We start from the raw sequence: 26,359 nt of genomic DNA, 5'->3' as shown, positions 1-26,359 counted from the left end.
AGAGCCACGCGACAGCGATTCTGCCACACTCTGTTCCTGGGAAGTAGTATCTCTGGTTGCCCCAGTCAGTTAAATGCATATAATCTTTCCCTTTTGTCTTTGCTAGTAATATTTATTGCATCTTTATTTCTATTGTATTAATTTAAATTTTTTGAAACAATCTCAAAGTTACAAAGTCCCAAATGCATTACAAATAATTATTTTCCTTAACTATCTCAAAGTAAACTGGAAACACAATGTCCCAACACTCCCAAAATACTTGAAGTATTTCCTACAACAAGGATATTCTCTTATATAGCCATAATACGCCCACCAAAATCAGGAAATTAACATTGACACTTCACTACTGTCTAACCTTAGACTCCATTCTAGCTTCACCCGTGTCTCAAAGATCTTGGTCCTTTACAGCGAAAGGATCCAGTAAGAACCTTGTGTTGTATTTAGCTGTCATGTCTCCTTAGTCTCCTTCAAAATGGAACTCTTCCCTCAATCCCCTACTTTTGAAGATTATAGTCCACTTATTTTCTTAGAAAGTTCCTCAATTTGGGTCTGGTGATTCCTCATGATCAGATTCAGATTATGGAGTTCTGGCTGAGAAATACAGAAGTGATATCAGGATCTGTACTATTACTAATAATATTCATATTGATCAGCTGCCAGGCTTCTCCATGGTCAAAGCTTCTCTTTTCTACTTTAATTAACCAAGACATTGTGGGAGGTACTTTGAAACAACGTACAGTCAATTCTTATTATTCGTGGTAGTTATGTTCTACAAAGTTGCCATGAACATTTAATTAGTGAATATCATTAACATTGCTCCTAGAGGAAATACAGGAGTAGGTTCCTATGTGCAACAATGTCATCAACTGAGCAATACATAACTTGTTTTACCTGTGTTTCTGTGTAAGGACACCATATATATTGAACTTGAGGCCAATGGTGCTATAACTCCTGGCTGAATGAAGCTTTTCTAACACATATTTTTTCCATAAGGCACACTGTAGTCTGCTTACACTTAGGAACATTACACAACACTTCATTACTATACCTGGGGCCATTTTAAACAGTACAGTCACCAACAAACAGCACAAAAATGCAAAATATGGCCATTAAATAAACACACACACACACACACACACAAACTTCTATTCCAAAACACCATGGAGTACATTCTAATTTTCTCCTTAAACCTAGCTAGCTCCCATTATCCTTAATGTTATCTACTATTAAGGCATACCTATTAGATCAACCTTCTGCAAGTAACCAATCTTTTGCTGCTGTCCTCTTCTCTGCATCCTCTCAGACACATCCCCCTCCCCTGCTCAGCTCTGACAGCCTGTGCCAGATCAGCCCCGCGAGAATGCCCATTTTACCACATTTGGGCTCTCAGAGCCTGCACCACACCACTGCCTTCTTCACAAGAACACGCTTCTTTCTCACCCAGCTCTGGCCCTGCAGCTCCCTACTTCTCCAAGTGAGACGCCTGCATTGTTCAGCACCTCCTTACGTCTTCTGAACTCAACTGTTCCAGAAAGGTAGAAAAAGGGGAAGGACAATGCAAACAATTCCAACAGCTGAATTTTCTACTCACTGTCTCTTAGTATCTGTTTTTTCCTACACGTAGGTGTAAATGTATAGGAAAAAACAGTATACATAGGGCTCACTACTATCCAGTTTCAGGTAACCACTGGTGCCTGTGGTCTTGGGACAAATCTCCCGCAGATAAGGGGAACAGGGAGGTGGAAATGTGCCTAATGACCAACAGAGGAATGGTTTTGTTAGGACTGTACATAAGTAGGTAACTTTATAGCTTCTAGAATTTTTTCAATGTTATATTTCCAGTAAAAAAAATTCTTAAAAGGCCCATAATTGCAAATGAGATCATGATTTCTTTCTCCTATGAAAAAAAGTTGATTTCCTTCATGCCATCAGGAATATATCACTTTCTCGATATTTACATTAATATCTGCCAACAATGATTGTTGCTACTCTTCATTTTCAGAGGCTCTATAACAGGGATAACAGACACATGGCCACACCTCCAGCTCCCACACCGACTCCTGTACCTGACTGAAGTGGACCAGGAGAAGGAAATCCTGGTCTAGATCATAAGCTCCAGGAACCAGGCACCATGCCTATTTATCACCTTCATGACTCTCCTCCCGGCTCATGGAAGAAGGGAAAGGGGCATTCTTGAATAAATATGATACTGGCAAAGTGGCTTGGACCCGGTTTCATTTCCATCCCTCTCTATAGACAGAATTCTAGGTGTCCCTTTTTTAATTTAAAAGAATTCAAACCCCTCCATATGAAAGCAGATTATTCTCATTAGAAACTGTAAACAGAGTAGTCATTGATTATTTCTGGCATAAAAGGTAACACACTACCTCTGCACTCGGTACACTCGAGTCCATGGCGGCACAAGGGCAAGGATCCGAGCCACCAATTCAATCAGGTCACTAGGCGAATAACTCTTATAGCGTCCTGATTTCCACAGCTCATAAAGCCCAGTTCCACGAATCACCAGGGTAGGGTAAAGTTTTAAACCATCGGGACGAAATGCAGGGTTCTCAAAAAACTCCTGTGAATAGAGAACAGAAGATTACTTCTCCGTTAGTTATGTAGAGATTACGCATGCAAGTTTCAAATCTGGGCCAGCATCTCTCACATACCTACCTGGTCCTTAGAATGCTTTTCCTTTCCATCCAAGGAGGGGATGCAGACAGAACAGGAATTCATTGTTTTTATAGCCTCATTAGGGCAAAGCATGTTTGCTGGACCCAAAGCCCTCATTACAGCCCCTGTCCATTGCTGCAATGTCACCTCACGCCACTTTCACCACCTTGCCTTTTCGCCCCTACAAAGGCAATTTTCTCTGCCTGGAAAGTTCCTCAATTTTTCTTCATCTAGCTAATCTTCAGGCCTCAGCTTAAATGTCAGTTCTTCAGAGGCCTTCCTGACCTTCAAATATAAACTGCCTGACTTACCGTAAAAAAAAAATCCTATTGAGTTCTATATTACCACTTTCTTAACATCATCATACTGACAATTTATCCAGTGCCTACCTTCACTTCTAGACTGTATAATCTTTTAATAATGAAACATACTGTGCCAGAGATCACCATCTGGCCTGCAAACCTAAAATGTTTACTGTATGGCCTATGCAGAAAGTGTACCGATCCCTGGATATGACTATTTTGTCCTCAGACCAACTGGCACCATTCCTAACCTGGGACATACACTCTCCATTTGTTATCTGGACAATGAGCAATACATCTAATTCATCTACTGTGACATAGCCATTTCCTGTACTATATCATCCCAGCTGGCTGCCTTGTTTCTTTATTTGGGATGTAGCAGGAAAACATAAGGCAGTCTCCCTTCCACGACTCTGCACTGCCAATTTGTTCTTATCTTGATTTTGCAGGATATATGGTGGAGGACTGAAGGTGGACTCATACAGTTCCCTTCACCCCCACTCTAGCATTAGCATCTATTCAGCCAGCAGTACCATATCTTCTGAACTGTAAAAATGCTTTTTATCTTGTGCTATGTTATTCTTGCAGAGCTATCCATTATTTAACTTGCTTTACAAAGAAAACTAACTGTAGGGTATTTGATCTCTCTCACTGATTTGTCATAGTCTTAAAATGCTATATTCTTTGTGCACAATTTGGTCTTAAAGATATTCCCCTGAAATATTTATATAGTAAGATTCATCAGGTCTTTAATAAATATTCTATAGCCATTCACAAAGAGCACGCATGCAAGGCATTCTCTTCTTAGTTTGATTCCGTATAGAAACATGGGGTCTCAGAAAAGTACTTCTGAAACTTGTATAATAAATTTAGGAGATATATGGGCTGACATACTCCTTTAAAAAGAATAATAGGTAAAACTGGTTCTAGATTTCTGGTTAAACACAGAATTAAAATATGTGTTTCTTTCCTTCCAAAACCATGCTAAATTTTTGTTTTAATTTTTTTAAAATTTATTTTAGAGAGGAAGGGGAGAGGGAGAGAGGGGGGGGGGAGAGACAGAGAGAGACATCTATCGGTTGCCTCTTCACATGCTCCAACTGGGATGGAACCTGTAACCTGGGTATGTGTCCTAACCGGGAATCAAACCCACCACTTTTTGGTGTGCAGGATGATGCTCCAACCAACCAAGGTCTGGAAGACCAGCCAAGGCCTTCCAAAAACATGCTAAAGTAACAGGAAATAATAAATTTTAAAAGTATAAATCAAAGGAGACAGGAGGGGAACAGGTGAATGCAATACATTTTTGAAAGACAGAAAATGGATGGAAGATTGGGAAAGGACTTTGCAAGTGAAGTGAACTGCAAATAAAGTATCTGTGAAGCGGTACAGTTACTAATGAGGCCAGCTCAGTCACACCCGCGTCCCAGAAAGGTTCATGGCTCACAAGTACCAGGACCTGGGCAGGTGGGAGAGAACACTTGATCAAAATTTGTACATGAAGGGATTTATCCCTTTCCTTATCCCTTATCACCTTCCTACAGACAGTCGCCCGTTTTTACGCTGGAGATACTGGAAAGCCTCTGGACTCAGATTCCAGGTACAAAGGGAGGCCTGAGTGAGGACCAAGAGTGAAAACAGGGAGATTAAGTGAAGGCCAGCACATTGACTGGTGGACTCCCTGCTGCGATTTTCTGTGATGTGCACACAACACCCACTCCCAAAAAGGAAGTTGGAGAGTTACCTCTGGATCAATAAAATGGCTCTAAATAAGAGCTCCATATACTGACATTTGGAAATTCCCTAAAGAAAGGAGAGCACATTACATGAACATCCTTCAGGGAGGCATACTGGCAGCTAGCTACATAGAGCTTGCAATCTGGTTTTTAAGCCCCTCACTTTTAAAGTATGATCATTTGGCTAAAGATCATTAGAAACTAGAAGGCTAGAACATAAAAAGCAGACCAAAACAAAAAGAGAAAAAGGAATTGAGGGGAAAAGCAAGACATAAAGGAAAATAAAACATAAAGAAAACAACTATAGTAATTCCATCAGAGAGATAAGACATATTAACCTGTAAAACAAGAACAAGATAGTAGAGAAATCAAACAGCCAGAATATAAGAACTCTTAGAAATGAAAACTATAACAAAAATCATATAATAGAAAGGCTGAAAGATAAAGATGAGAAAATAAGAAAGCAGAAAAAAAGGCAGATAAAACTAGAAAAGAATTTTATATGATCAGTCTGGGAAATCCAACATTTCTTAGTAGGTTTTAGAAAAAGAACATAAAAAATGAAAGGGGGAACATTATCTTGTACAGTTGGCTCTTGTATCCGAGGATTCTGCATTTACACATTGAAAATATTCAGAAAAAAAAATGTTACTGACAGGTACTGTATTGTTAGGCCTACAATGGCTGCATCTGTACAGAACACATACAGACTTTTTTCTTGTCATTATTCCCTAAACAATACAAATATAACAACTATTTTCATAGCATTTACATTGTTAGGTATTATGAGTAATCTAGAGATGATTTAAAGTATATGAGAGGATATGTGCATGTTATATACAAATACCACACAATTTATATAAGGGACTTGAGCATCTGTGGATTTCATTATCTAGAGGGGTTCCTTGAACCAATCCCCCAGAATACCAAGGGACCAATATAGTACAAAGAAATTTCCTGATGACAGGGTCCTTTAATATCGAACACAATTAATTTTTTAAAAATATATTTTTATTGATTTCAGAGAGGAAGGGAGAGGGATAGAGAAACATCAACAATGAGAGAGAATCGTTGACTGGCTGCCTCCTGCACGCCCCCTACTGGGGGGGATCGAGCCCACAACCCCGGCATGTGCCCTTGGCCAGAATCGAACCTGGAACCCTTAAGTCCGCAGACTGATGCTCTATCCAGTGAGCCAAACCAGCTAGGGCAGTGGTCGGCAAACTCATTAGTCAACAGAGCCAAATATCAACAGTACAACGATTGAAATTTCTTTTGAGAGCCAAATTTTTTTAAACTTAAACTTCTTCTAACGCCACTTCTTCAAAATAGACTCACTCGCCCAGGCTGTGGTATTTTGTGGAAGAGCCACACTCAAGGGGCCAAAGAGCCGCATGTGGCTCGCGAGCCGCAGTTTGCCGACCACGGAGCTAGGGCATTGAACACAATTAGTTTCAAAACTCTTGCCAAAATATACCTGTGTGAAATTGCATTACATATGAGATAATGAGAACTTCCTAAAATATCTGTGTGGGGAAAAAAAAACAAGTTACATACATTATAGGATTCAGGAATAAGGAACATAAGATTAAGAACAATATTGTGGTTTTTAATAAAACAGGTTTGTTGGCTGTTTGAATAGCCTATCTGTGAAGTATCTTTGTGTTTTTGCCCATTCTCCTACTGGGCTATTTGTTTTTTCTAATTGATTTGTAGAAATTATTTCTTTTAAGGCAATTTATAAATAAATTTTGCAGAGAATTTTTCTTTAGGGAGGAATCAGATTTCTCATTTTAGCTCTTTTGTCACTCATTTGCTAGGATGCAGGTAGAAGAGGTATATGGTATGCTCATATTCCCGGTGGGTTTCTCTCAAGATCACAAACAAGCAGATAAATCTATTTACATGAAGGACTGTCTTTGCAATATTATTATTAAACTATTCTTTACAGTAGTTGCCCCCCTTATCTGTGGCTTCCCTTTCCAGGGTTTTAGTTACCCACGGTCTGAAGTTTTAATGGTCTGAAAATATTAAAAGCAAATTCCACAAAACAATTCAATAAACAATTCATGTTTTAGACTGTTTGCTGTTCTTTGTGATGCCATCTCTCGCCCAGATATGACTCATCCCTTGTCCAGAATGTCCACTGTATACAATGGACTCTCATTCGTCACTTAGTGGCCATCGCAGTTATCAGATCGACTGGCAGGTATTGTAGTGCTTGTGGTCAAGTAACCCTTATTTTACTTAATAATGGCCCCAAAGTGCAAGAGTAGTGATGCTGGCAATTAGGATGTGCCAAGAAGCTGTAAAGTGCTTCTTTTATATGAAAAGATGAAAGTTCTCGACTTAAGAAAAATAATCATATTCTGAGGTTGCTGAGACCTATCTGTGAAATTGTGAAAAAGAAAAAAAAAATTTATGCTGGTTTTGCTGTTGAACCTCATACTGCAAAAGTTAGGTCCACAGTGCATAATAAGTGTTTAGTAAAGAGAAATTTGTGGGTAGGAGATATAAACGGAATGATAGCACTGTGCTGTGCAAGAAAGCACTGGGGCTACACGAAGACTCCAGCAAGGGATTCCTTAAAATGAGTGACTACAGTCATGGTGTGGCTCGGTTGGTTAGGGCCGTGGTCGGCAAACTGCGGCTCGCGAGCCACATGCAGCTCTTTGGCCCCTTGAGTGTGGCTCTTCCACAAAATACCACGGCCTGGGTGAGTCTATTTTGAAGAAGTGGCGTTAGAAGAAGTTTAAGTTTAAAAAATTTGGCTCTCAAAAGAAATTTCAATCGTTGTACTGTTGATATCCGGCTCTGTTGACTAATGAGTTTGGCGACCACTGGGTTAGGGCATTGTCCCGTGCAACAAAAGGTCTTGGGTTCGATCCCCTATCAGGGCACATATGTGAGGCAATCAATGTTTCTCTTTCACATTGATGTTTCCCTCCCTCTGCCTTTCTCTGTCTAGAATCAATGAAAAACACATCCTTGGGTGAGTATTAAAAAAAACGAGTGACTACATTCACATGACTTTTATTACAGCATATTGCTATAGTAGTTCTATTTTATTATTAGTTACTAGAGGCCTGGTACATGAAATTCGTGCATGAGTAGGGTCCCTAGGTCCGGTCGGCAATCAGGGCCAATCTGTGGGGCAATCAGCAGGGCAATTGGGGGGCCCCCGCTGGCACCTGCCTTGGCTGGCCTGGCGCCACCCACTCGCTGGCCCCACCCCCCGCTGCTGCCACTGCTGCTGGGCTGGTTGCCTCCCTCTGTGGGGCGACTGGCGGGGAGATTGGGGAGGAGGAGGACCCCGCTGGCACCCGCCTTAGCTGGCCTGGAGCCTGCAGGCTGGGGGCAGCTCCTGCGTTGAGCATCCTCCCTCTGGTGGTCAGTGCGTGTCATAGTGACTGGTTGTTCCACCGGTTGTTCCACCGTTCTGTCCATTTGCATATTAGACTTTTTATTATATAGGATTGCTAATCACTTCCAGTGCCTAATGTATAAATTAAACTTTATTATAGGTATGTATGTGTAGGAAAAAACACAGCATATGTAGGGTCCATTACTATCTGTGGTCTTGGAAAGTATCCCCCATGGCTAAGGGGAACTACTGTATTTTGAAGACACGAAGGAAAATGAACACCGAGACTCAGATATTTGCTATTATTTGAAACATGACACATTTTTTCCAAAGGCACTTAAAAGTTATGAATGCAGGCTATACCACTTGCCCATCTAGGAACTGATTAAAGAAAATGTGTTTCAGGTGCCTTTTAGGCTTGGAGTCTGAGTTGCTGGCTATTAACTACTGAGGGAGTATCAGCTTCAAAATCTATTACAGAGTCAATATGGGGCAATCAGTAACAGTGACATCTGTGAATTAATGCTATCTTATAAATAGACTTTCCGTTGTAATTCACTGGCTTAAAAATAATAAACTTTTTAAAAGGAAAGAATTATTAACTTCACAAATAAGGCATGGTGAATTCTATCTTTTATAAACAGAGCAAAATAAAAGTATTTCTGCGGATGAAATAACCTGATAAATATTTTCATCATCTTCTCTAAAAGGTTATCCCCAAGGCATTCCCTGTCTAAGGATCTGAAGAAAAGTTTTGACCAATCTCTTTTCCCAAAACAAAGCTAACATGGATTAAGTTAACATATGATAGAATAAAAAGGGAAAAAAAAACACACACACAAAACCAAATCCCAGAACTAGGTATTAAAATTCAAATAACAGAAAGTACAAGAAGACAGTATTTTCTTTCACTGATTAACGAAATTCTAGAAGAAAATGGCAGTTCTAACCTTAGAAGTGTCTGAAGAAATCATCAAGCGAGCAAGAAAAAGATCTGAAAACAGGAGCAAAAGTAAAGGCCAAAGATAGGTTGGGGAAAATATTTGTAAAATATATGTAAGTCCATAATGTCCTTACCTAGGTGTTCATCTAAATTAATATTAAAAATATTCATACCCAATAGAGTCAGAGGACAAAAACATACCAATTCCAAAAAGATGAAAGAAGTGTAATTATTAGATATAAATTTGAAAAATATATTACTACTATTATAAAATGCAAGTTGAAATAGCACTTTATCCATCAGATTAGCAAATACAAAAATATTTAACAGGAGAGAACTGTTTGGGGGAAAAGATAACCCTGCTGAAATGAGTATAAATTGATACAACCCTCTGAAAAGCAAATAAGAAATATGGTGATATTCTTAAAGTATTAATACTTTTAACTGATAATTCTACCCCAGGAATTTATCCTAAAGAACTAAATCTGCCCAGCCGGTGTGGCTCAGTGATTGAGTGTCGACCCATGAGCCAAGAGGTCGCTGGTTTGATTCCTGGTAAGGCTACATGCTGAGGTTGCAGGCTCAATTCCCAGGAGGGGTGAGTAGGAGGCAGCCGATGGATGTTCTGCTTTCATATCACACTGATGCTTCTATCTCGCTCTTCCTTCTCCCTCTCCCCTTCCTCGCTCTCTTAAAATCAACAGAAATGTACTTTTTCTAAAAAAAAATAATCCTAAATATTACACAAAGTTATAGGCATAAAATTGTTTACCTGAAGTGTTATTTACACTGTCAAAAACTGGTATTATCTTCAACTTTTAAAAATTTGGAAGTGATTAAGCAAAGTATGGCATATTTATTTACTGGAAATTAAGCAGATATTTGAGTATATTAACATTTTAACAGAGACCAGGCTATAACAGGATAAATGCCTGTTGTAGTGTTGTGGGAAAGCTATTAAATGAATTATTTATCATATATGTAACTGTGCCTGTGTGTATACATGTATAAACCATCTCATCCAAAAAAAAACCTGAGTCTAACAAAATCCTGAAAGGGAGTAAATGAAAATGTTAGGGCTTTATTTGGTGTTGGGCTGTGAGTGACCCCTCTTTTTCTACTGTGTTTCCACTACTCTATAATGGGAATGCACTGTCTTTTTATGGGAAAAATAATCAACAGTCAATAATAAAGAAGAGCAGAGAGGGCAGGACATCGTGCAGAGGCCTTCTAAATTAGCCGGGTGCAGGGCGACACTTACTATAAACTGATCAATGTCTCTCTCGAGTCCCACGTTTGGCAGATCAGGCATCATATGAGCCACAACTTTGAAACCTGAATCTTTGGCCAGGTGAAATGACTCACATACTGCCTTCACAGTGTGGCCCCTGAGGAGAGAAAATCCATGTGTTACACAAATAAATGGGCAAGAAGGTTAACACAAGGAACAGAGGAAAAACAATCTCTGAGACATGTAATTAAGAATAATATAGTTGAGGGGGGGATAATCTCAGACAGTCATTCTTACATCTCCACCTCTGAGAAAATCTGGAAGTAAATCATTTCTACTTATTTTTCAGATTTTTTAAAAAATTGATTTTAAAGAGAGAGAGGGAGGGAGGAAAAGAGGGAGTGATGGGGAGGAGAGGAGAGAAGGAGGGAGAGAAACATTGATTTTTTTGTTCCACTTATTTATGCATTCACTGGTTGATTCTTTTATGTGCCCTGATTGGGGCTGGAACCCACAACCTTGGCATAGTGGGACAACACTCCAATCAACTGAAATGAGGCCAGGGCCTCATTTTTGCTTTGGGGATATTTTTCAGAAATTCCCTTATGCACTCACTAAAGGTTCTGACACTAAAATTATTCGGTTTAGCATCAAAAGACAAAATAAGCTTACCAATGCAAATATCTAAGTTAGAAACCAGATTGATGAGCTCAAAACCATGCAGAAGCAGCATCCTATTATTTCTTTTCCTTTTCAAATGAGAGAGAACGAGAGAGAGGGAGAGAGAGGAAGAGAGGAGACACACACATACCTATGTACAAAACATATTTCACTCTGCTGGGTTGGAGGGTCCTTTAAAAAGTGAGAAGATATAATAATTTAGTGACGAGGCAGAATCATTTGGGCCAGGAGGAACAATCATCTTATCATTCTAGTGCCACAGGCAAGTAGGAAGCAAACTCTACTGAGAGTTTGGAGCTACCGAGACTGAAGCCTGTGTCAATCCTTTCACCACCAAAACGTTCCCATTCACCACCAAGCAATCCTGGAGACCATGAGTTCCATCACACGCTCTGCTGTTCTCTTCCATTTCCATGGCTTCAACTTCTCATCTCTTTTTGCTAATAACCTCCCAATGTATGTGATTAGGCTAGACCTCTCTCCTGACACCACACCAGGATAGCCAATGCCCTGTAAAGCTGCACTGTGCAACACTGTAGTTCATTAGGGACATGGGGTTATTCAAGTCTATACTTGATTAAAATGAAAAATTCCGTTCCTCAGTTGCACTATCATATTGGAGAGCGCAGGTAAATAACATTTCGATCATTGCAGAATGTTCTGTTGGACAGCCTTGCTCTAAAACAAGCTTCAACTGGATGTTCCACAAATATCTAAAACTCAGTTTATGTAAAATGAAACTCATCTTCCCTCCAAGCCCCTCTTCTCCCCAGTCTCTCCTACCCTCATTTCCACTGTCACCAAACACTGTCAATCACTTCAGGGCATCATTTCTTGCTTAAATTACAACAGCAGCCTGTTAACTGGTCTTCCTTCTAGCTTCTTCTTCTTAATCCATCCCCATCCTGTGCTCCCCATAAAGTAATATTTCTAAAATGCAGCTATGCTCCTATCACAGCTTGGCTTACAACTTGTCCTTGGATTAAAAACAAATTCCCTGGCCTGACTTCTAAGGCCCCTCATAATTTGGCCCCTCTGCCTACCTTTTCAGTCTCACCTCTTCCTACCTTCCTACCCCATGCTCTACACCTCTAACTAAACTAAACCACTCTGAATTCCCTAAATGTGTCATGTGCTCCCATCCTCAGCAGTTTGCTCATATTTTTCTTTCTGCCTGAAATAATGTTTCTCTTCCGCATCTAAGTCATTCTCTTCCTTCAAGTTAGATGTCAGCTTAGATGTCCTTTTCTTCAGAAAGCTTCCCTAGTTTCCAAGAGACTTTTCATCTCCACAGGTACCTCTCTAGCACAGCTCCTCATCACTGCAGCAGTCCAACCAGTGCTCCTGGTTAGTCTTCCCCTACAAGAATGCATTCTATTTAGGTTAATCTTCTCAAGCCTGATACCCATCAGAGTCTTCCCTGTGCTCAAAGGTACTCAATAGACCTCTATTACCTAACAGAAAGATCCACCCTCCTTAGCCTGGCATCCTTCTTGGTTGATTCTAAGATGCTGACCAGGTACGTCTCCCTAGTTCCCCTCTACTTCCCTCTCCTAGCACAGCCCCAATCATGTCTACACAAATCCTACTCAAGTAGCCTTAAGGTCCAACTCAACACAAACCTACTCCCTGAAGCCTGCCCTCACCACCCTAGGTCAGTGATCAATGCTAATAAACTCCTGAAACCTTTTGTTTTTTACTAATTTACCAATTAATCACAAAGTTCCTTCTAGAGCTAACCTTTCAAGTGTACCTTTTCCCCTCAACTCAGTGATATCGTTCTAGAAGGAAGAGAACCTCACATGGCTCTCTCAACCTGTATTTCTTTCCTTCCTTACACCCCCAAATTTTTCGACGTTTATACCCATTACCTCACCAACTTTTCTCCCACTACCCTGTCAACTGGCATCTGCTTCACAAACACTAATCTCTCTTAAAACTCACCCTGACTTCATTTCTGTTCAAACTCTTTTCTTTGTTCCCATTCTCCTTTGCCTTCTTTCTTGCTTTAAACTACTGACCTTGAGTCCTGCCTTCTGCAAACCTTTTGGGAAAGGCTGTTTATGACAAGACGAGAAAGAGAAGATATACTAAGCATGTGTATAGGCAACTGGAAAAAGCCAGTAGACAAAGACTGAAAGTCAAGGAAGAGAGGCAGAGCAGAGATAGAAGAATGACTCTAAAAGGAGGAATGCCTATACCTCTTTCTTTAAGAGTGGTAGGAAGAAGGAAACATGGATATAACTGGAGGGAGAAGAGGAAGGCTTGTGCAAGATCATTTGCCATCATCTCACCTGTTGGTGTCTCTGGCCACATCTTCGTAGACACTCTGCACCCCAATCTCCAGCCTTGTACAGCCATACGTCAGCATGTCACTTAAATGCCGCTTCATGCAATAATCAGGTCTGGTCTCAATAGTAATTCCAATACACTTTGTGAGGCTCCTCTCAGAATACCTGTGGAGCAAATCTAGAAGTAAACCACCTGCCACAGCTTTAGGACTTTTGCTCCCATTTAAAGGATTGTATTCTTTTCGTCCACCCAGAAAAAGACAGTGGTTAAGAGCATGGGCTTTGGAGTCAGACTATTTGGATTCAAATCCTGGCTCTGTTATTTCCTAACTATGCAAACAGGAATGCTATTAACCTCTCTGTGCTCTGGTGTCATTATCTGCAAAATGAGGATAACAGTACCTATGCCTCACAGAATTGACGTGACTGGACTAGATTACAGCGATGTTGTCATCATCATTATCATTCTTCTGCAGTATGCTACAACCATAATCTCATTGAAAGCAGTGATTTCAATGTTCAAAACCCTATTCTTCAATTCCTTGCAACGATTTTTCATAAATGAAAACCACCTGTATTATTTATTTCACATTCTATACTTCTGACATGTTAAATTAAAGAAGGGGAGAAAGTTATGTATACGATCATAGGAATAATTTGGGGGAAATATCTTCTACATACGAGAAAAGTCTTTCTGCCAAGCCAATTAATCTTAGCAATGATTTACAAAATTAACCTTTTGCACTCGGATGTCGAGTGTGACTCGACACGGTTAGCATCGGTAGCAGCTTGTATGTCGAATTGTATTGAATGTATCAATAATTTGAAATATAAAAAAATCCAAATAAATAAGTTTGTATGAAAAGAAACTCCAGTTTTTTATTCTACTGCCACGCTTTGTAAAATCTGGGGTATTTAAAAAATTAAATCCCGAGTAGAAAAGAGGAATCGAGAAAAAAGCAAGCGAGTGCAAAGGGTTTAAGAATCTTCTTTTCTCTTTTGTTAAAATCACATACCAGAGAAGTGAGTACCACTTTAGATGCAAAATGTCTGAGTTAATGGCCTTAATGCTCGCCAAAACTCAAATAAGTAAAAATGACTTGCTAAGGGGGCTGTTGATGTAGGGATAGGAACTAATATTCAGAGACCACTGTGGCCAAATACTCCATTTATATCAAATGATCCCATCAGCTCTGTGAAGCTTGTCTTATTATCTGTTTTACAGATGAAGAAACTGAAAATCAAAGAGATTAAATACTTTGTTCATGGGTACACAGCTCATAAAATTCAAATCAGGATTTGAAGTTGGGTCTGACTTCAAAATTCTTTTTTTTTTTTTTTAAATATATTTTACTGATTTTTTACAGAGAGGAAGAGAGAGGGATAGAGAGTTAGAAACATCGATGAGAGAGAAACATCGATCAGCTGCCTCTTGCACACCCCCTACTGGGGATGTGCCCGCAACCAAGGTACATGCCCTTGACCGGAATCGAACCTGGGACCCTTGAGTCCGCAGGCTGACGCTCTATCCACTGAGCCAAACCGGTTTCGGCTGACTTCAAAATTCTTGCTCTATATTTCTTTTCTTTTTTTTTAATCCTCACCCCAGGATATGTTGTTGTTTTTTAATTGATTTTAGAGAGAGAAGAGGGGCGGGGCAGAGAGAGAGATAGGCAGAGAGAGAGAGAGAGAGAGAGAGAGAGAGAGAGAGAGAGAGAGAGAGAGAGAGATCTCAATCGGTTGCCTCCCACCTGGGGCTCGAACACGCAACCTAGGTATGTGCCATGACGGGGAATCGAACCAATTGAGCCACCTGGTCAAGGCTCTATATTTCATTTTATCACAGTGCTTCAACAATCCCGCATTAGACATCAGATTTTTCTCCTTTTCAACTTCTCTAAATATCCTAGAATCCAATAATTCTTCATGATGCACCCTTCCTCAACTTTCGATTATTTGGGGAGGGTTAGACAAGCCTTTTTCTTTTTGCCATTAAATTTAATTTCCTCCTTTCCAAAGAAGTTCATAGCTCTTCCTTGAAAAGTAAAAATCATAAAATTTCCATCATTTGAGACTACTCCTTTAAGTACACTCCTTTATTGTCAATAAAAACTTATTTAATGTTAATATTAGTAATAACTATTAAGAAAGTTAAGAACCACAGAACTGGAAGAATGATTCTGAAGTCTTTCATTACAGACATTCAAATTCTTTTGTACTGTTTATTACTGTATTCTATAAGGTTCTGTATAGAATTATATGGGTGATAAGACTAAAGTTAAACAACTAGTCCAAGAATCATAAGACAAAAAAAGGGCTCAGATTTTATAAAATAGTCTAAGAAAGAATACTAAATCATTTGACTTTTCTGAAACAATCGAATCAGAAAGCCCCATGCCTCACAAATAGGCGGGTACCAAGTCCTGCAGTAACAAAGGAACGTAATGCCATACCATAAATGTAACTCACCTTTTTAAAATATCAGTTATTGTTTTGGGAGGAAAATTATTTTTTAAAATGAAAACAAACACATATGGAGAAAGAAAACTGCATGAAGGTTGCTTTAAGAAACAAAAAGCAGAAAAACTCAGAGCATATTTAATTAATTAAATGAGAACATCTCAGAATCAGACATTCCAAAATCATATCATAACCTTCTTATTAATCCATATTTTTATAAAGCCTACAGCACTTCTTAAAGGATACCATGAAGTTAGCAAGCTCATAGCACAAGAGTACCTTGCACCACTGGGAAAAAACTAGAGGGTAGGCAAATGGAATTTGTCTAGAAGATAAGAGAAAATTCACTAGCTAATCTTCTATTGCCCAGCTCGTCAAAGGCCCAACCAAGACGTATAGAGGAAACTGCAGCAGGGATGATAAGGTTTCTTCATAAACAGACAGAACATTCAGTATAGGACGTAGAGGCAAATCTTATTCTCAAACAATAATCTAACTCCGTTTCACAAATGTCTTTCTTCTGGGGAGAAATATCATTACCTTTTGCAGGAGCAGAAATGGATAAATAAAAAATAATTCAAATTTTAAAAAGCCTAGTATTATATTTATAAAAGGCTTTTACCTCTATCTTCTTTTCAGAATTATATTTGCATCTGAAAAGCAACAAGCAGAAATTCTTATCAAATTTGAATGTAAAAACAATGGAATATTTTCCTAAAGAACAAAGTATAAGGTATTCTTTCCTATAAGATTGCTGTATTTTTATTCGAATGTTTGGTTAACGTTATCTTTAGTCCTATATACTACTGAATCTGCCTCTTCATTTAACAGAGATGTGGAGATATTAATATAATTGTTCATTAATATGCAAATATGTGCATACATTTTTTGTCTTATCTAAGTAAAATATTTGAACTGACATTTTATGGCCTGTTATAATCCTCGGTATCATTTAGACAGTCATCAACTGTATGGCTATCTTTAAGGACCTAGTTCAACTCCCACACCTTCCAGGAGCCACAGGCTTCTTAAGTTCTTGGGCATTTAGGAAGTGTGCCAAATATTTTCCAACCCTGACCATAAGCTTCTAAGAGACAAAGTCAGGACTTGTACACAGGTCCCCCGATTCCAATTTTACTGCTCCTTTTTTGGTTAGTACAGGATCTTAAAAGCCTCTACCCCACCAGTGTGGGGCTATATTGCATCCTACACTTTTCTGTATGCCATAGGAGGGGCACCAACTGTAAAAGATGCCAGTGTTCTCTGCAAAGCATAACTTAAGCCGATAATTTATGCTGATAACATTGTTAACAAGGGGAGTTTAGGGAAAGGGGTGAAGACTGGACAATAACCTGTAAATTTAAAACCAAACAAAAATCAAATGCTACCCAACCTCCAAAACATAGCACAAATACATTTCTCCTCTCTTGACACCTTCCCACCACCTCTCAGTAACAACTATGTGCTCCCAATCCTAAAGCACTTTGTCCACACTAAATACAGCTTGCCTCGCTATGTGTGGATACGCCTGTCTTTCCACTGTGACAGGAAGTTCCTGGAAGGCAGTAGGAGCTCCAACACATTTAAAGGTAGCTGCTTCAAGGCTCCAGCACCAAAAATACTCCTTCAATATAAAAAATACAAACATGCAGAATGAACACATGAATTAGCCGTAACTGAAGAAAAGGAGATCTCTCTTCACCCCCAGAGCAGCATCTAGGTAATTCCACTGCTTACCTTTCATCTTTCAGACAATCAACGCTAACAGATACCTACTAGGTCAGATATGCTACAGGAAGTAAAAATACAACTGTTCTTATCCCAGACATGCTTAACAATCTAGCTGCCGGGATGAGACACGCAGATAAAACCAAGGCCCAAGAACAAAGCTAGAAGTGGCAGAAATAAAAATGGATATATATTATTTCTTGGGAAGCATACTTCTATTTCAGAAAGGAAGAAAGTGGCCTCTAAAAGTGATTCTTCCTGTCTCCTTGCTCTAAGGGACACAAAGAAATACAGCACATTGAATGTTAAGTCTATAATCATCTGGAAACTGTGCTTTGATTCACTCAAGAAGGCTGTGGCATCAAAGAGCACTTCTCATTACTATCAATATGCCACAGACCTCCTTAAAAACCTCTGTCATAAAAGTCAGATGTGCCTCAGTCCAGTCCTGTGTGAATCCTCACTGGAGCTCCAGGCCTCTATTCCTGAAAGGCTTGTGGAAAGTTTCCTATGTGGACATCTCTCTACCTCAAACTCGATCTGCTCAAACCAAACTGCAAAATATATAATAATGGCAAATATTATTTACCATTATTAAATTAAATAATAAAGAATTAGAGGAAGTAATAATAAAATTAAAGTAGATAATAGGTGAAATATTAATTTTCATTAGTCACAATGTACAAACTCTTCCCTGCATCTACAGTCCCAAAATGAGTAAGCAGATTTTATTAACTTCTTTAGACAGCCAAAGATTTGTTTGAACTGCTCAATAACATCTGGAGTTATTGGTGTAATTCCTAAGAAGTAGCACCAAAGAACATATTGTTTTATATAATCATATCTGGAAAATATCTCAAAATTGTATGTTCTGGATAATGCTGTGCTACTAATATTATACGCTTAAGAATGATTGAGCTAAATGTTTGGTGTCTTAGAGGATTAAAAAATAACTATCTCCCCACCTCTTTTTTTGAGATGGTAGTCAAGTTTGCTTCCTGGATATTGATAGCTATGCCAAGAGGATTTAAAAAATAATAGGATTCTGCCCAACACAAACTGTAGAAATAGAAACAATTTTGATTTTTAAATGAGTACTACCTATGAAAAACAAAACTGGTGGCAATGGAGCTTAAGGACTAATCAGGGACCATTGTTCCCTCTTTCATGCTCGTTGACAAGGTTTAACATATATGAAAAACAACCCATAATATCTGAGTTTTGATTCTTTCAATAGTTGACAAGAATGCTACAATTTTATACTCCTAAAGACAGCTGAAGAACCTATTAATAGAAAGGAAAAAAATCACAGTCATTACACATTCTTTTACTATTATATTCACATTCAAATGTAAGGGCTATATATAAAAATGCATTATAGAAATTCATTGTCAGAAAGTGACTGCTAGATGAATCATAACTAGTGAACACATATTTTAGATAGAAATTATCATTCCAATACAAATCTTCAAATCGTAGAATGTCAGAGAAAGAATTAATTTTAGAGATAATCTAGTTCCACTTCCCCACTTTTATAGATGGAGAAACAAGCACAGAATAAATAAGTGGCTTAAATCAGGTCCTATTGTAAGCTATAACAAAAGTAAAGGTAGAACCCAAGTCTCTTGATTCTAAATGCACAGTTCTTCGCACTTCACTCATTTAACAACATGTAGTAAACACCTTGTATCCTTAAGGCACTGTAGTAGATCCCTTAAGGAATCTTCTCTCTCAAGAAGACATTCCCTTAAGGAATATAGAAAAAAGCATTATAAAAAAATTAGATAATAACAGTATTCATTAAAACTATTATTCTTGGCTATGGAAAACCAGAGAGGGGGTGATTAAATTGGTAAATGAAAATGAAATTTTATCAATAATTATAGTAAACTTTAGCAAACAACCAAAAGGCAGACATTGAAAAAGTGGATTAAAAGACAAGAAGACCCATATACTGTAGATGCTGTCTACAAGAAACCCACTCTCACTATAGAGACATACATGGGACAACTGTATGGATGGGAAAAATAATACACAGGGAAAACAGGAAGCACATGAATGCTGTAATGGCTAACTTAACATCAAGTAAAGGAAACTTCAGGAATAAAGGACATTTCACAATGATAGAAAGGTACTCTCATCCTATATAATAAAGAGGTAATATGCAAATTGACCATCACTCCAACACACAAGATGGCCACCCCCATGTGGTCAAAGATGGCTGCGCCCATGTGGACACAAGATGGCTGGCAGGGGAGGGCAGTTGTGGGCGATCAGGCCAGCAAGGGAGGGCAGTTGCGGGGGGAGCAGGCCTGCAGGGGAGGACAGTTGGGGGCAACCAGGCCAGCAGGGGAGGGCAGTTAGGGGCAGGCTGGCAAGGGAGGGCAGTTGGGAGCAACCAGGCCTGCAGGGGAGGACAGTTAGGGTCGACCAGGTTGGCAGGAGAGAGTAGTTAGGGGTGACCAGGCCAACAGGGGAGGGCAGTTAGGGGCAATCGGGCTGGCAGGAGAGCAGTTGGGCATTGATCAGGCTGGCAGCGGAGTGGTTAGGGGCAATCAGGCAGGCTGGCAGGTGAGCGGTTAGGAGCATGGAGTCCTGGATTGTGAGAGGGATGTCCAACTGCCCGTTTAGGCCCAATCCCACCGGTGGGATCAGGCGTAAATGGGCAGTTGGACAGTCCTCAAGGGATCCTAGATTGGAGACAGTACAGGCTGGGCTGAGGGACACACACACCGCCTCCCTGTGCACGAATTTTGTGCACCGGGCCTCTAGTAATGATATAAAGCTCATACATCAGGAAAACAGAGCAATCCTAAGTGTATATGCACCTAAAAACGGATCTTCAAAATAAATGGTCATAATATAACTGATGGAGAAGTGGACAATTCTTCAACCATGGTTGGGTATTTAATATCCCTCTCTTAGCAACTGATAGAACTAGACAGAAAAAAAAAAAAACAACACAAAAAAACAAAACAAAAAAAACAAAGATAATTTGAATAATATGGTCAATCACCTTGATTTAACTGATTTATAGACCATTAAATCCCACAACTGCATAACAATAATCCCATCTTGCAAATACACATATGCTTACCAAGAGACACCATATATGCCACAAAACAAGTCATAATAAAAAAACTTAAAAAAAACTGAAATCATACAGAATAGACCCTATCTGACCAAAACTGAATTAAATTAGAAATCAATAACAATAAGATATCAAGAAAAATGCATGTATTTGGAAATTTAGACAACATCTTGAATTGAATAACTAAAACACAGCATCAAAATGTGTGGGATTCAACTAAAACAGTGCTCAGAGGAAAACTTAAAGCTTTAAAGACTTACATTAGTAAAGAAATAAAGGTCTATAATGAGGACCAAGCTTCTGTATTTTAATTAAGTCAATAAAGAGCAAAGTAAACCCCAAGAAAGTAGAAGATAAAAATAAAAGCAGAAAACAATGAAGTAAAAGACATAAACAAAAGCAAAATTAATTTTCTAAAAAGAAAAACAAAATTGATAAACCTCTAAAAAAAAAATCAAGAGAAAAAAAAAAGAAACTATAGATTACCAATACCAGGATTTTAAGAGGCGTGATCACAACCATTCTATAGACATTAAAAGCATAATAAAGAATATTATGGACAACTTAATACCAAAAAGTTTGACAACTTGAATGAAACAAATTCCTTGAAAAAAATAACTTACCAAAATAGACACAGATGAAACAGATAATTTGAATATCCCTAAATCTATTAGAGGCACTGAATTAATCATCTAAAGCCCTCCCATAAAGAAAATTCCAGCCTTGGATAGTTTTACTGGTGAGTTTTTACAGACATTCATGATGATATAACATTCATCTTATATGGAACTCTTTCAGAAAATAAAAAAAATACAACCCAAGTTTGTTTTATGGGGCTGGCATAACACTTATACCAAAACCTGACAAAGAAATTACAAATAAGGATATTACAGACCACTTATCTCTCATGAACACGTACACAAGATGCTTTACAAAGTATCAGCAAGTTGAACCCAGTGATATATAAAAAGGATAATACATTATGACCAAACTGGGTTTAACCTAGGAATACAAGATTAGTTTAATATTTTAAAAAATCAACCAAAGTCATCTACATTTCAGAATAAAGGAAAATCATGTGAGTATTTAAATAGATACAGAAAAATCATATGATCATTTAAATAGATGATGCAGTGAAATCATTAGACAAATGAGTTAATGATAAAAACCTTTCTTCAATCTAATAAAGGTATCTACAAAAAAAACTCCAAAAGTAACACTACTTAATACTAAAATATTAAAAGTTTTCCCTGTTTTATTGTGAAAAGACAAAGAAGCCACTCTTACCACTTCTGTTTAATACTGTAATGAATGTCACAGTCACTGCAATAAGGCAAGAAAAAGAAAAGCAGGCAAATCCAAAAGGAAAAAGGAAAACACACTGCATTTGCAGATTACATGATTGTTTATGTAGATTTACAGAAACAACTTTTAGAACTCAGTAGTGAATTTCACAAGGTCATACCATATGAGGTTAATATACAAAAATCAACTGCATATCTATATACAGTTGGCCCTCTGTACCCATAGGTTTCAATTTTGCAGACTCCACCAACTGTGAATAAAAAGTATTTGAAAAAAAGTTTTTAAAGTTATGTTATTGTTGACATGTACTATGTAGTTAGGCTTATGATGATTGCTGGATGTGTCTATACTGAACACACACAAACTTTTTTCCTTGTCATTATCCCCTTAATAATACAGTTTAACAACTGTTTATATAGCATTACACTGTATTAGGTATTGTAAGTATACAGGAAAGATGATTTAAAGTATGTGGGGAAATGTGCATAGATCATATGCAAATATCATGCCATTTTAGATAAGGGATTGAGCATCTGTGGATTTTAGTATCTGCAGGGGAGTCCTGAAACCAATCCTCTGTGGATACTGAGGAGCAACTGTACTAGTTGCAAACAATTTGAAAAAATTTTTCATTTTCCACAGCATCAACAAACATATTTTGGAATAAAGTTAACAAAAAGCTTATAATATCTCTATAGTGACTATTCTAAGAGAAATTAAATAAAATCTAAGTAAATGAGGAGATGGACTATGTTCACGGATTGGAAGACTCAGTATTGTTAAACTGTCAATTTTCTCCAAGTTGTTCTAAAGTTTTAACACGATCCAAATCTCATCACAGTTTTAAAATGAAACAGACAAGCTAATTCTAAATTTTACATAGAAATACAAAGGACCTAGCATATCCAAAACAATCTTGAATAACAATGACAGAGAAGATTTATACTATTTGACTTTAAAATACACAATAAAGCTGAAGTAATCAAGACAATGTGGTAACTGTCACAAGGACTGACAAACAGACCAGTGGAACCAAAGAGAGCCCCAGTTTCCATTTATACAGTCAACTGAGCTTTGACAAAGGTGCCAATACAATCTCAGGGGGAAAAGAAAGTCTTTAAGTAAATGACAGTGAAACAATTAGATATCTATATAGGGGGAAACCAAGCGTGGGCTCCTACCTCACCCTACACATAAAAACTAATTCAAGATGGATCATAAGCCTAAATATGAAAGCTAAATACAGAAACTAGAAGAAAACAGGAGTATTTTCTTGCCCTCGGGATAGGCAAAGGTTTATTAGAGACGACACAGAAAGCAATGACTGTGGAAGAAAAACTGTTAAATTAGATTTCATCAAAATAAAAAGTTTCTGCTCAAAGATTATCATTAACATAATGAATAGACAAGCCACAAAATGGGTTTTCTATTCGCAAAATGAAGATATAACAAAAGACTGCTACTCGGGATATATACAACAGCTAACTAAAAAAATAGGAAAATTTTAAAAGACACTTCACAAAGAAAATATACTGAAACATAAGCATATAATCATGTGCTCAACATCATTAGTCAGGAAAATGCAATTTAAAAGCACAATGAGACACCACCACACACCCACTAGAATGGCTAAAGACTGACAACAACATATGCTGGTGAGGATGTGGAACAAGTGAATGCTCACATATTACTGGTAGGAGGACTAATGGTACAACCAGCTTGGGGAAACGTCTGGCAGTAAACACATGATGTAACAATTCGATGTCTAGTTATCATCCAAGAGCAATAAATGCATATATTCACAAAAGACTTACAAGTATGTCTATTGAAATTTTATTCATAATAGCCACAAGCTGGAAACAGCCCAGTGTCCAACAACAGAATGAATAAACAAACTGACCTCTATGCAGACAATGGAATACTACTCAGCACTCAAAAGGTAACTACTGAAATATCCAACGATGGTGATGAATCTCAAAATCTTGTGTGCAATGAACAAAGCCTTACACAGCAGAGTACAGGCATACCTCCTTTTACTGCACTTGATTTTTTGCAAATTGAAGGTTTGTGGCAACCCTGATTTGAGCAAGTCTATTGGCCTCCTTTCTCCAAAAGACTCAGACGATGGTCAGTATTTTTACTTAAGGTATGTACATTGTTTTTTTAGACATAATGCTGTTGCATATTTAATTGATTACAGTATAGTGTAAACATAACTTTTATATGCACAGGGAAATAAAAAGATGTATGTGACTCCCTTTCTTGCGATATTATTCATTTCATTGTGGTGGGCTGGAACCAAACCTGCAGTAGCTCTGAGGTGTATGCTGTATGGTTCTACTTATATAAAGTCCTAGAACAGGCAAAACTAATTTACAGGAGGGGGAAAAAGAGAGAGAGAACAATGGCTGCCTCTGGGAGGTACAGAGGGGAACTGACTGGGAAGGAATACAAGGAAACTTTCTGGGATGATGGCAATGGTCTATATGGTAAAGGGTTTTGCTGCACCAGTATCTGCACTTGCTCGAGCTCATCAAATGATACACTTAAGATCTTTGCATTTCATTGTATGGATACTAACTACAGAAGACACCACAAACAGCAAACTAGTTATGATGGGCATGATGATGTATTTGGGGAGAAGTGTACTGAAGTCTGCAACTTACTTTGAAATGCAACTCAAAAAAAAGGGGGAGGGGACTGGTGGATGAATAGAATGGATAGCTGAATAAATATGTGATAAGCTAAACAAGTACTGTAGACCACCACATGTACTAGTATGTGGTGTTCACTGGAAAATTCAATTTTTATTTGTTTGCAATAAAATGGTGAAACAAAAACAACTAAAGTATCTTTTTAAGATGACTAAGATTGTTGTATCCTAGGTTGGGCTGCCAATGGTAAGGATGCAGGTCAGCATCTACACAAATCAGGTTGACCAAAGGAGGAAGTAAAAGTGGTCAATATATCAAGTGAGGGGAGGGGAAGTATTAGAGCCAAAGCCCAGAAACGCAGGAGGTTCTGAAGTCAGCCAGAAACACGGCCCAGGGCAGCAAGGCAGCAGTCACTTTCAGACCTTCTTAGGCTGCTTCTGCTTCCTTCATAACTCTGCAAGTCTGTGGAATTATCTTTTAAGCCTGGTACCCAGTATTCCTAGCACTTTAGCTTTTCTAATAAATGCAAGACATAGTTGAAGGATTCAAAGTCATTGATTTGGGGGGGGGGGGGGGGGGAAGGAAGGACCAGAAGCGAATTAAAAATTCCACAGGGAGAAGGTCTGACTCACCCACTTCTTGATGGGTAACTACCCTTTTAAATTGCATCTTGTGAAAACAGCCAAGGAGCATTAAAGATTGAATGTAAAACTGCTTCTGGGCAGAGCTGATTAAAAAGGAATAAAACTATTTTAAAAGGTTGTTCTGAGTTATTTGGCAAAATTTGCATTTTGGCGAATGCGTGACTCAGATCCCACTGCGGGCCCTTTTCATCTCCAGAGCTATGACTTTTAGAGGACGATAGTCACCAGCAATTGTTGCTCTCTGGAGATGATTGCAGAGTCTCAGTCTAGCGGACAGAAATCAGTGATTATCACTTTGCCTGATTTAATGAGCCTTCACAGAAACCTTACCTGCTTTGTCCTTCAACTTTCTATTCACTCAGCTTTCCCATTTTTCCATCTGCAAGGATAAAGCATACTTTTTGCTACTAACCTGCCATCAATAATAACTAGGTTCACCTTTATAGGGCTTTTTCTTACTCTAACTTTTAATCTTTCAGATAAAAAACAAAACTTTAATCAGATCAGACACATGATAAAAAAACAGGGACACACAAGCTAACCCCAATTTGAACAGACTTTTAACTTCAAACATTGTTGACTCATCTGTCACAATATGTAATTTCTCACTGAATTTAAAATTAATCTTTGAACTAAAAATCTCCGCTAATGAAAGTATTACATCAAGTATAGTTAGCAAGCAAAAACAACTAATATCAAGGAGTAGTAAAAGAAATAGGAAGTTCATCACTTTCCACCTGAGAGGTCAGCTACCCTGGGTAACCCAACCAGTTTTCAGGAACATGCTCTGGGCAAGGTAACACAGAGAACAAGAAGATACACATCGCATCCAAAAACGTTGAGGAAAACACGTTATGTCCAAAACACAGCATCTCTGGGCTGCTCTTTATTTCACAAAGATGTTAACATCTGAAAATAGTTTCCTGCATCTCTAAGTTCTACAGCACAAACCAGGCTACTGTTTAAAATTATATGACGTTCCCCTCAAAAACAAATACCAACTCTATTATAGTAAACATTTATCTCACCAAAGCAAATAAGATGCCACAAATGGAATTTTTTTTTTTTTAGATTATCTCATAAAAGCACAGAGACTAGGAGAAAAGAGCAAAACACGTCAAGTACGGCTTGGCAGGGTTTTATGGCTCCCAGATTGTACCTTTCTTACTTCCCAAGAGCCATTCATGAGATCTGTTGCAATGATGACTCAAATTATATATAAATTTTAATCTGAAAGTAGTGTCTGTTGCCCT

General features: G+C 38.3%; 1 protein-coding gene across 1 annotated transcript in view; it reads right to left on the bottom strand.

Moving 5' to 3' along the window:
- The window catches only part of ELP3 (elongator acetyltransferase complex subunit 3), a 95,418-nt gene that overhangs the window by 45,301 nt on the left and 23,758 nt on the right, over nt 1–26,359 (bottom strand). The window contains exons 8-10 of the mRNA XM_008150845.3: nt 13,228–13,389; nt 10,283–10,409; nt 2,388–2,581 (exon numbers count right to left, since the gene is read on the bottom strand). Of these exons, the coding sequence (XP_008149067.1) occupies nt 2,388–2,581; nt 10,283–10,409; nt 13,228–13,389 (483 nt within the window). The remainder of the gene's footprint in view (nt 1–2,387; nt 2,582–10,282; nt 10,410–13,227; nt 13,390–26,359) is intronic.

This window comes from Eptesicus fuscus, chromosome 6, assembly GCF_027574615.1.
Source record: "Eptesicus fuscus isolate TK198812 chromosome 6, DD_ASM_mEF_20220401, whole genome shotgun sequence".
NCBI lineage: Eukaryota > Metazoa > Chordata > Mammalia > Chiroptera > Vespertilionidae > Eptesicus > Eptesicus fuscus.
The sequence above is the reverse complement of the archived record's forward strand: the minus strand, read 5'-3'. Positions and strand labels throughout refer to the sequence as shown.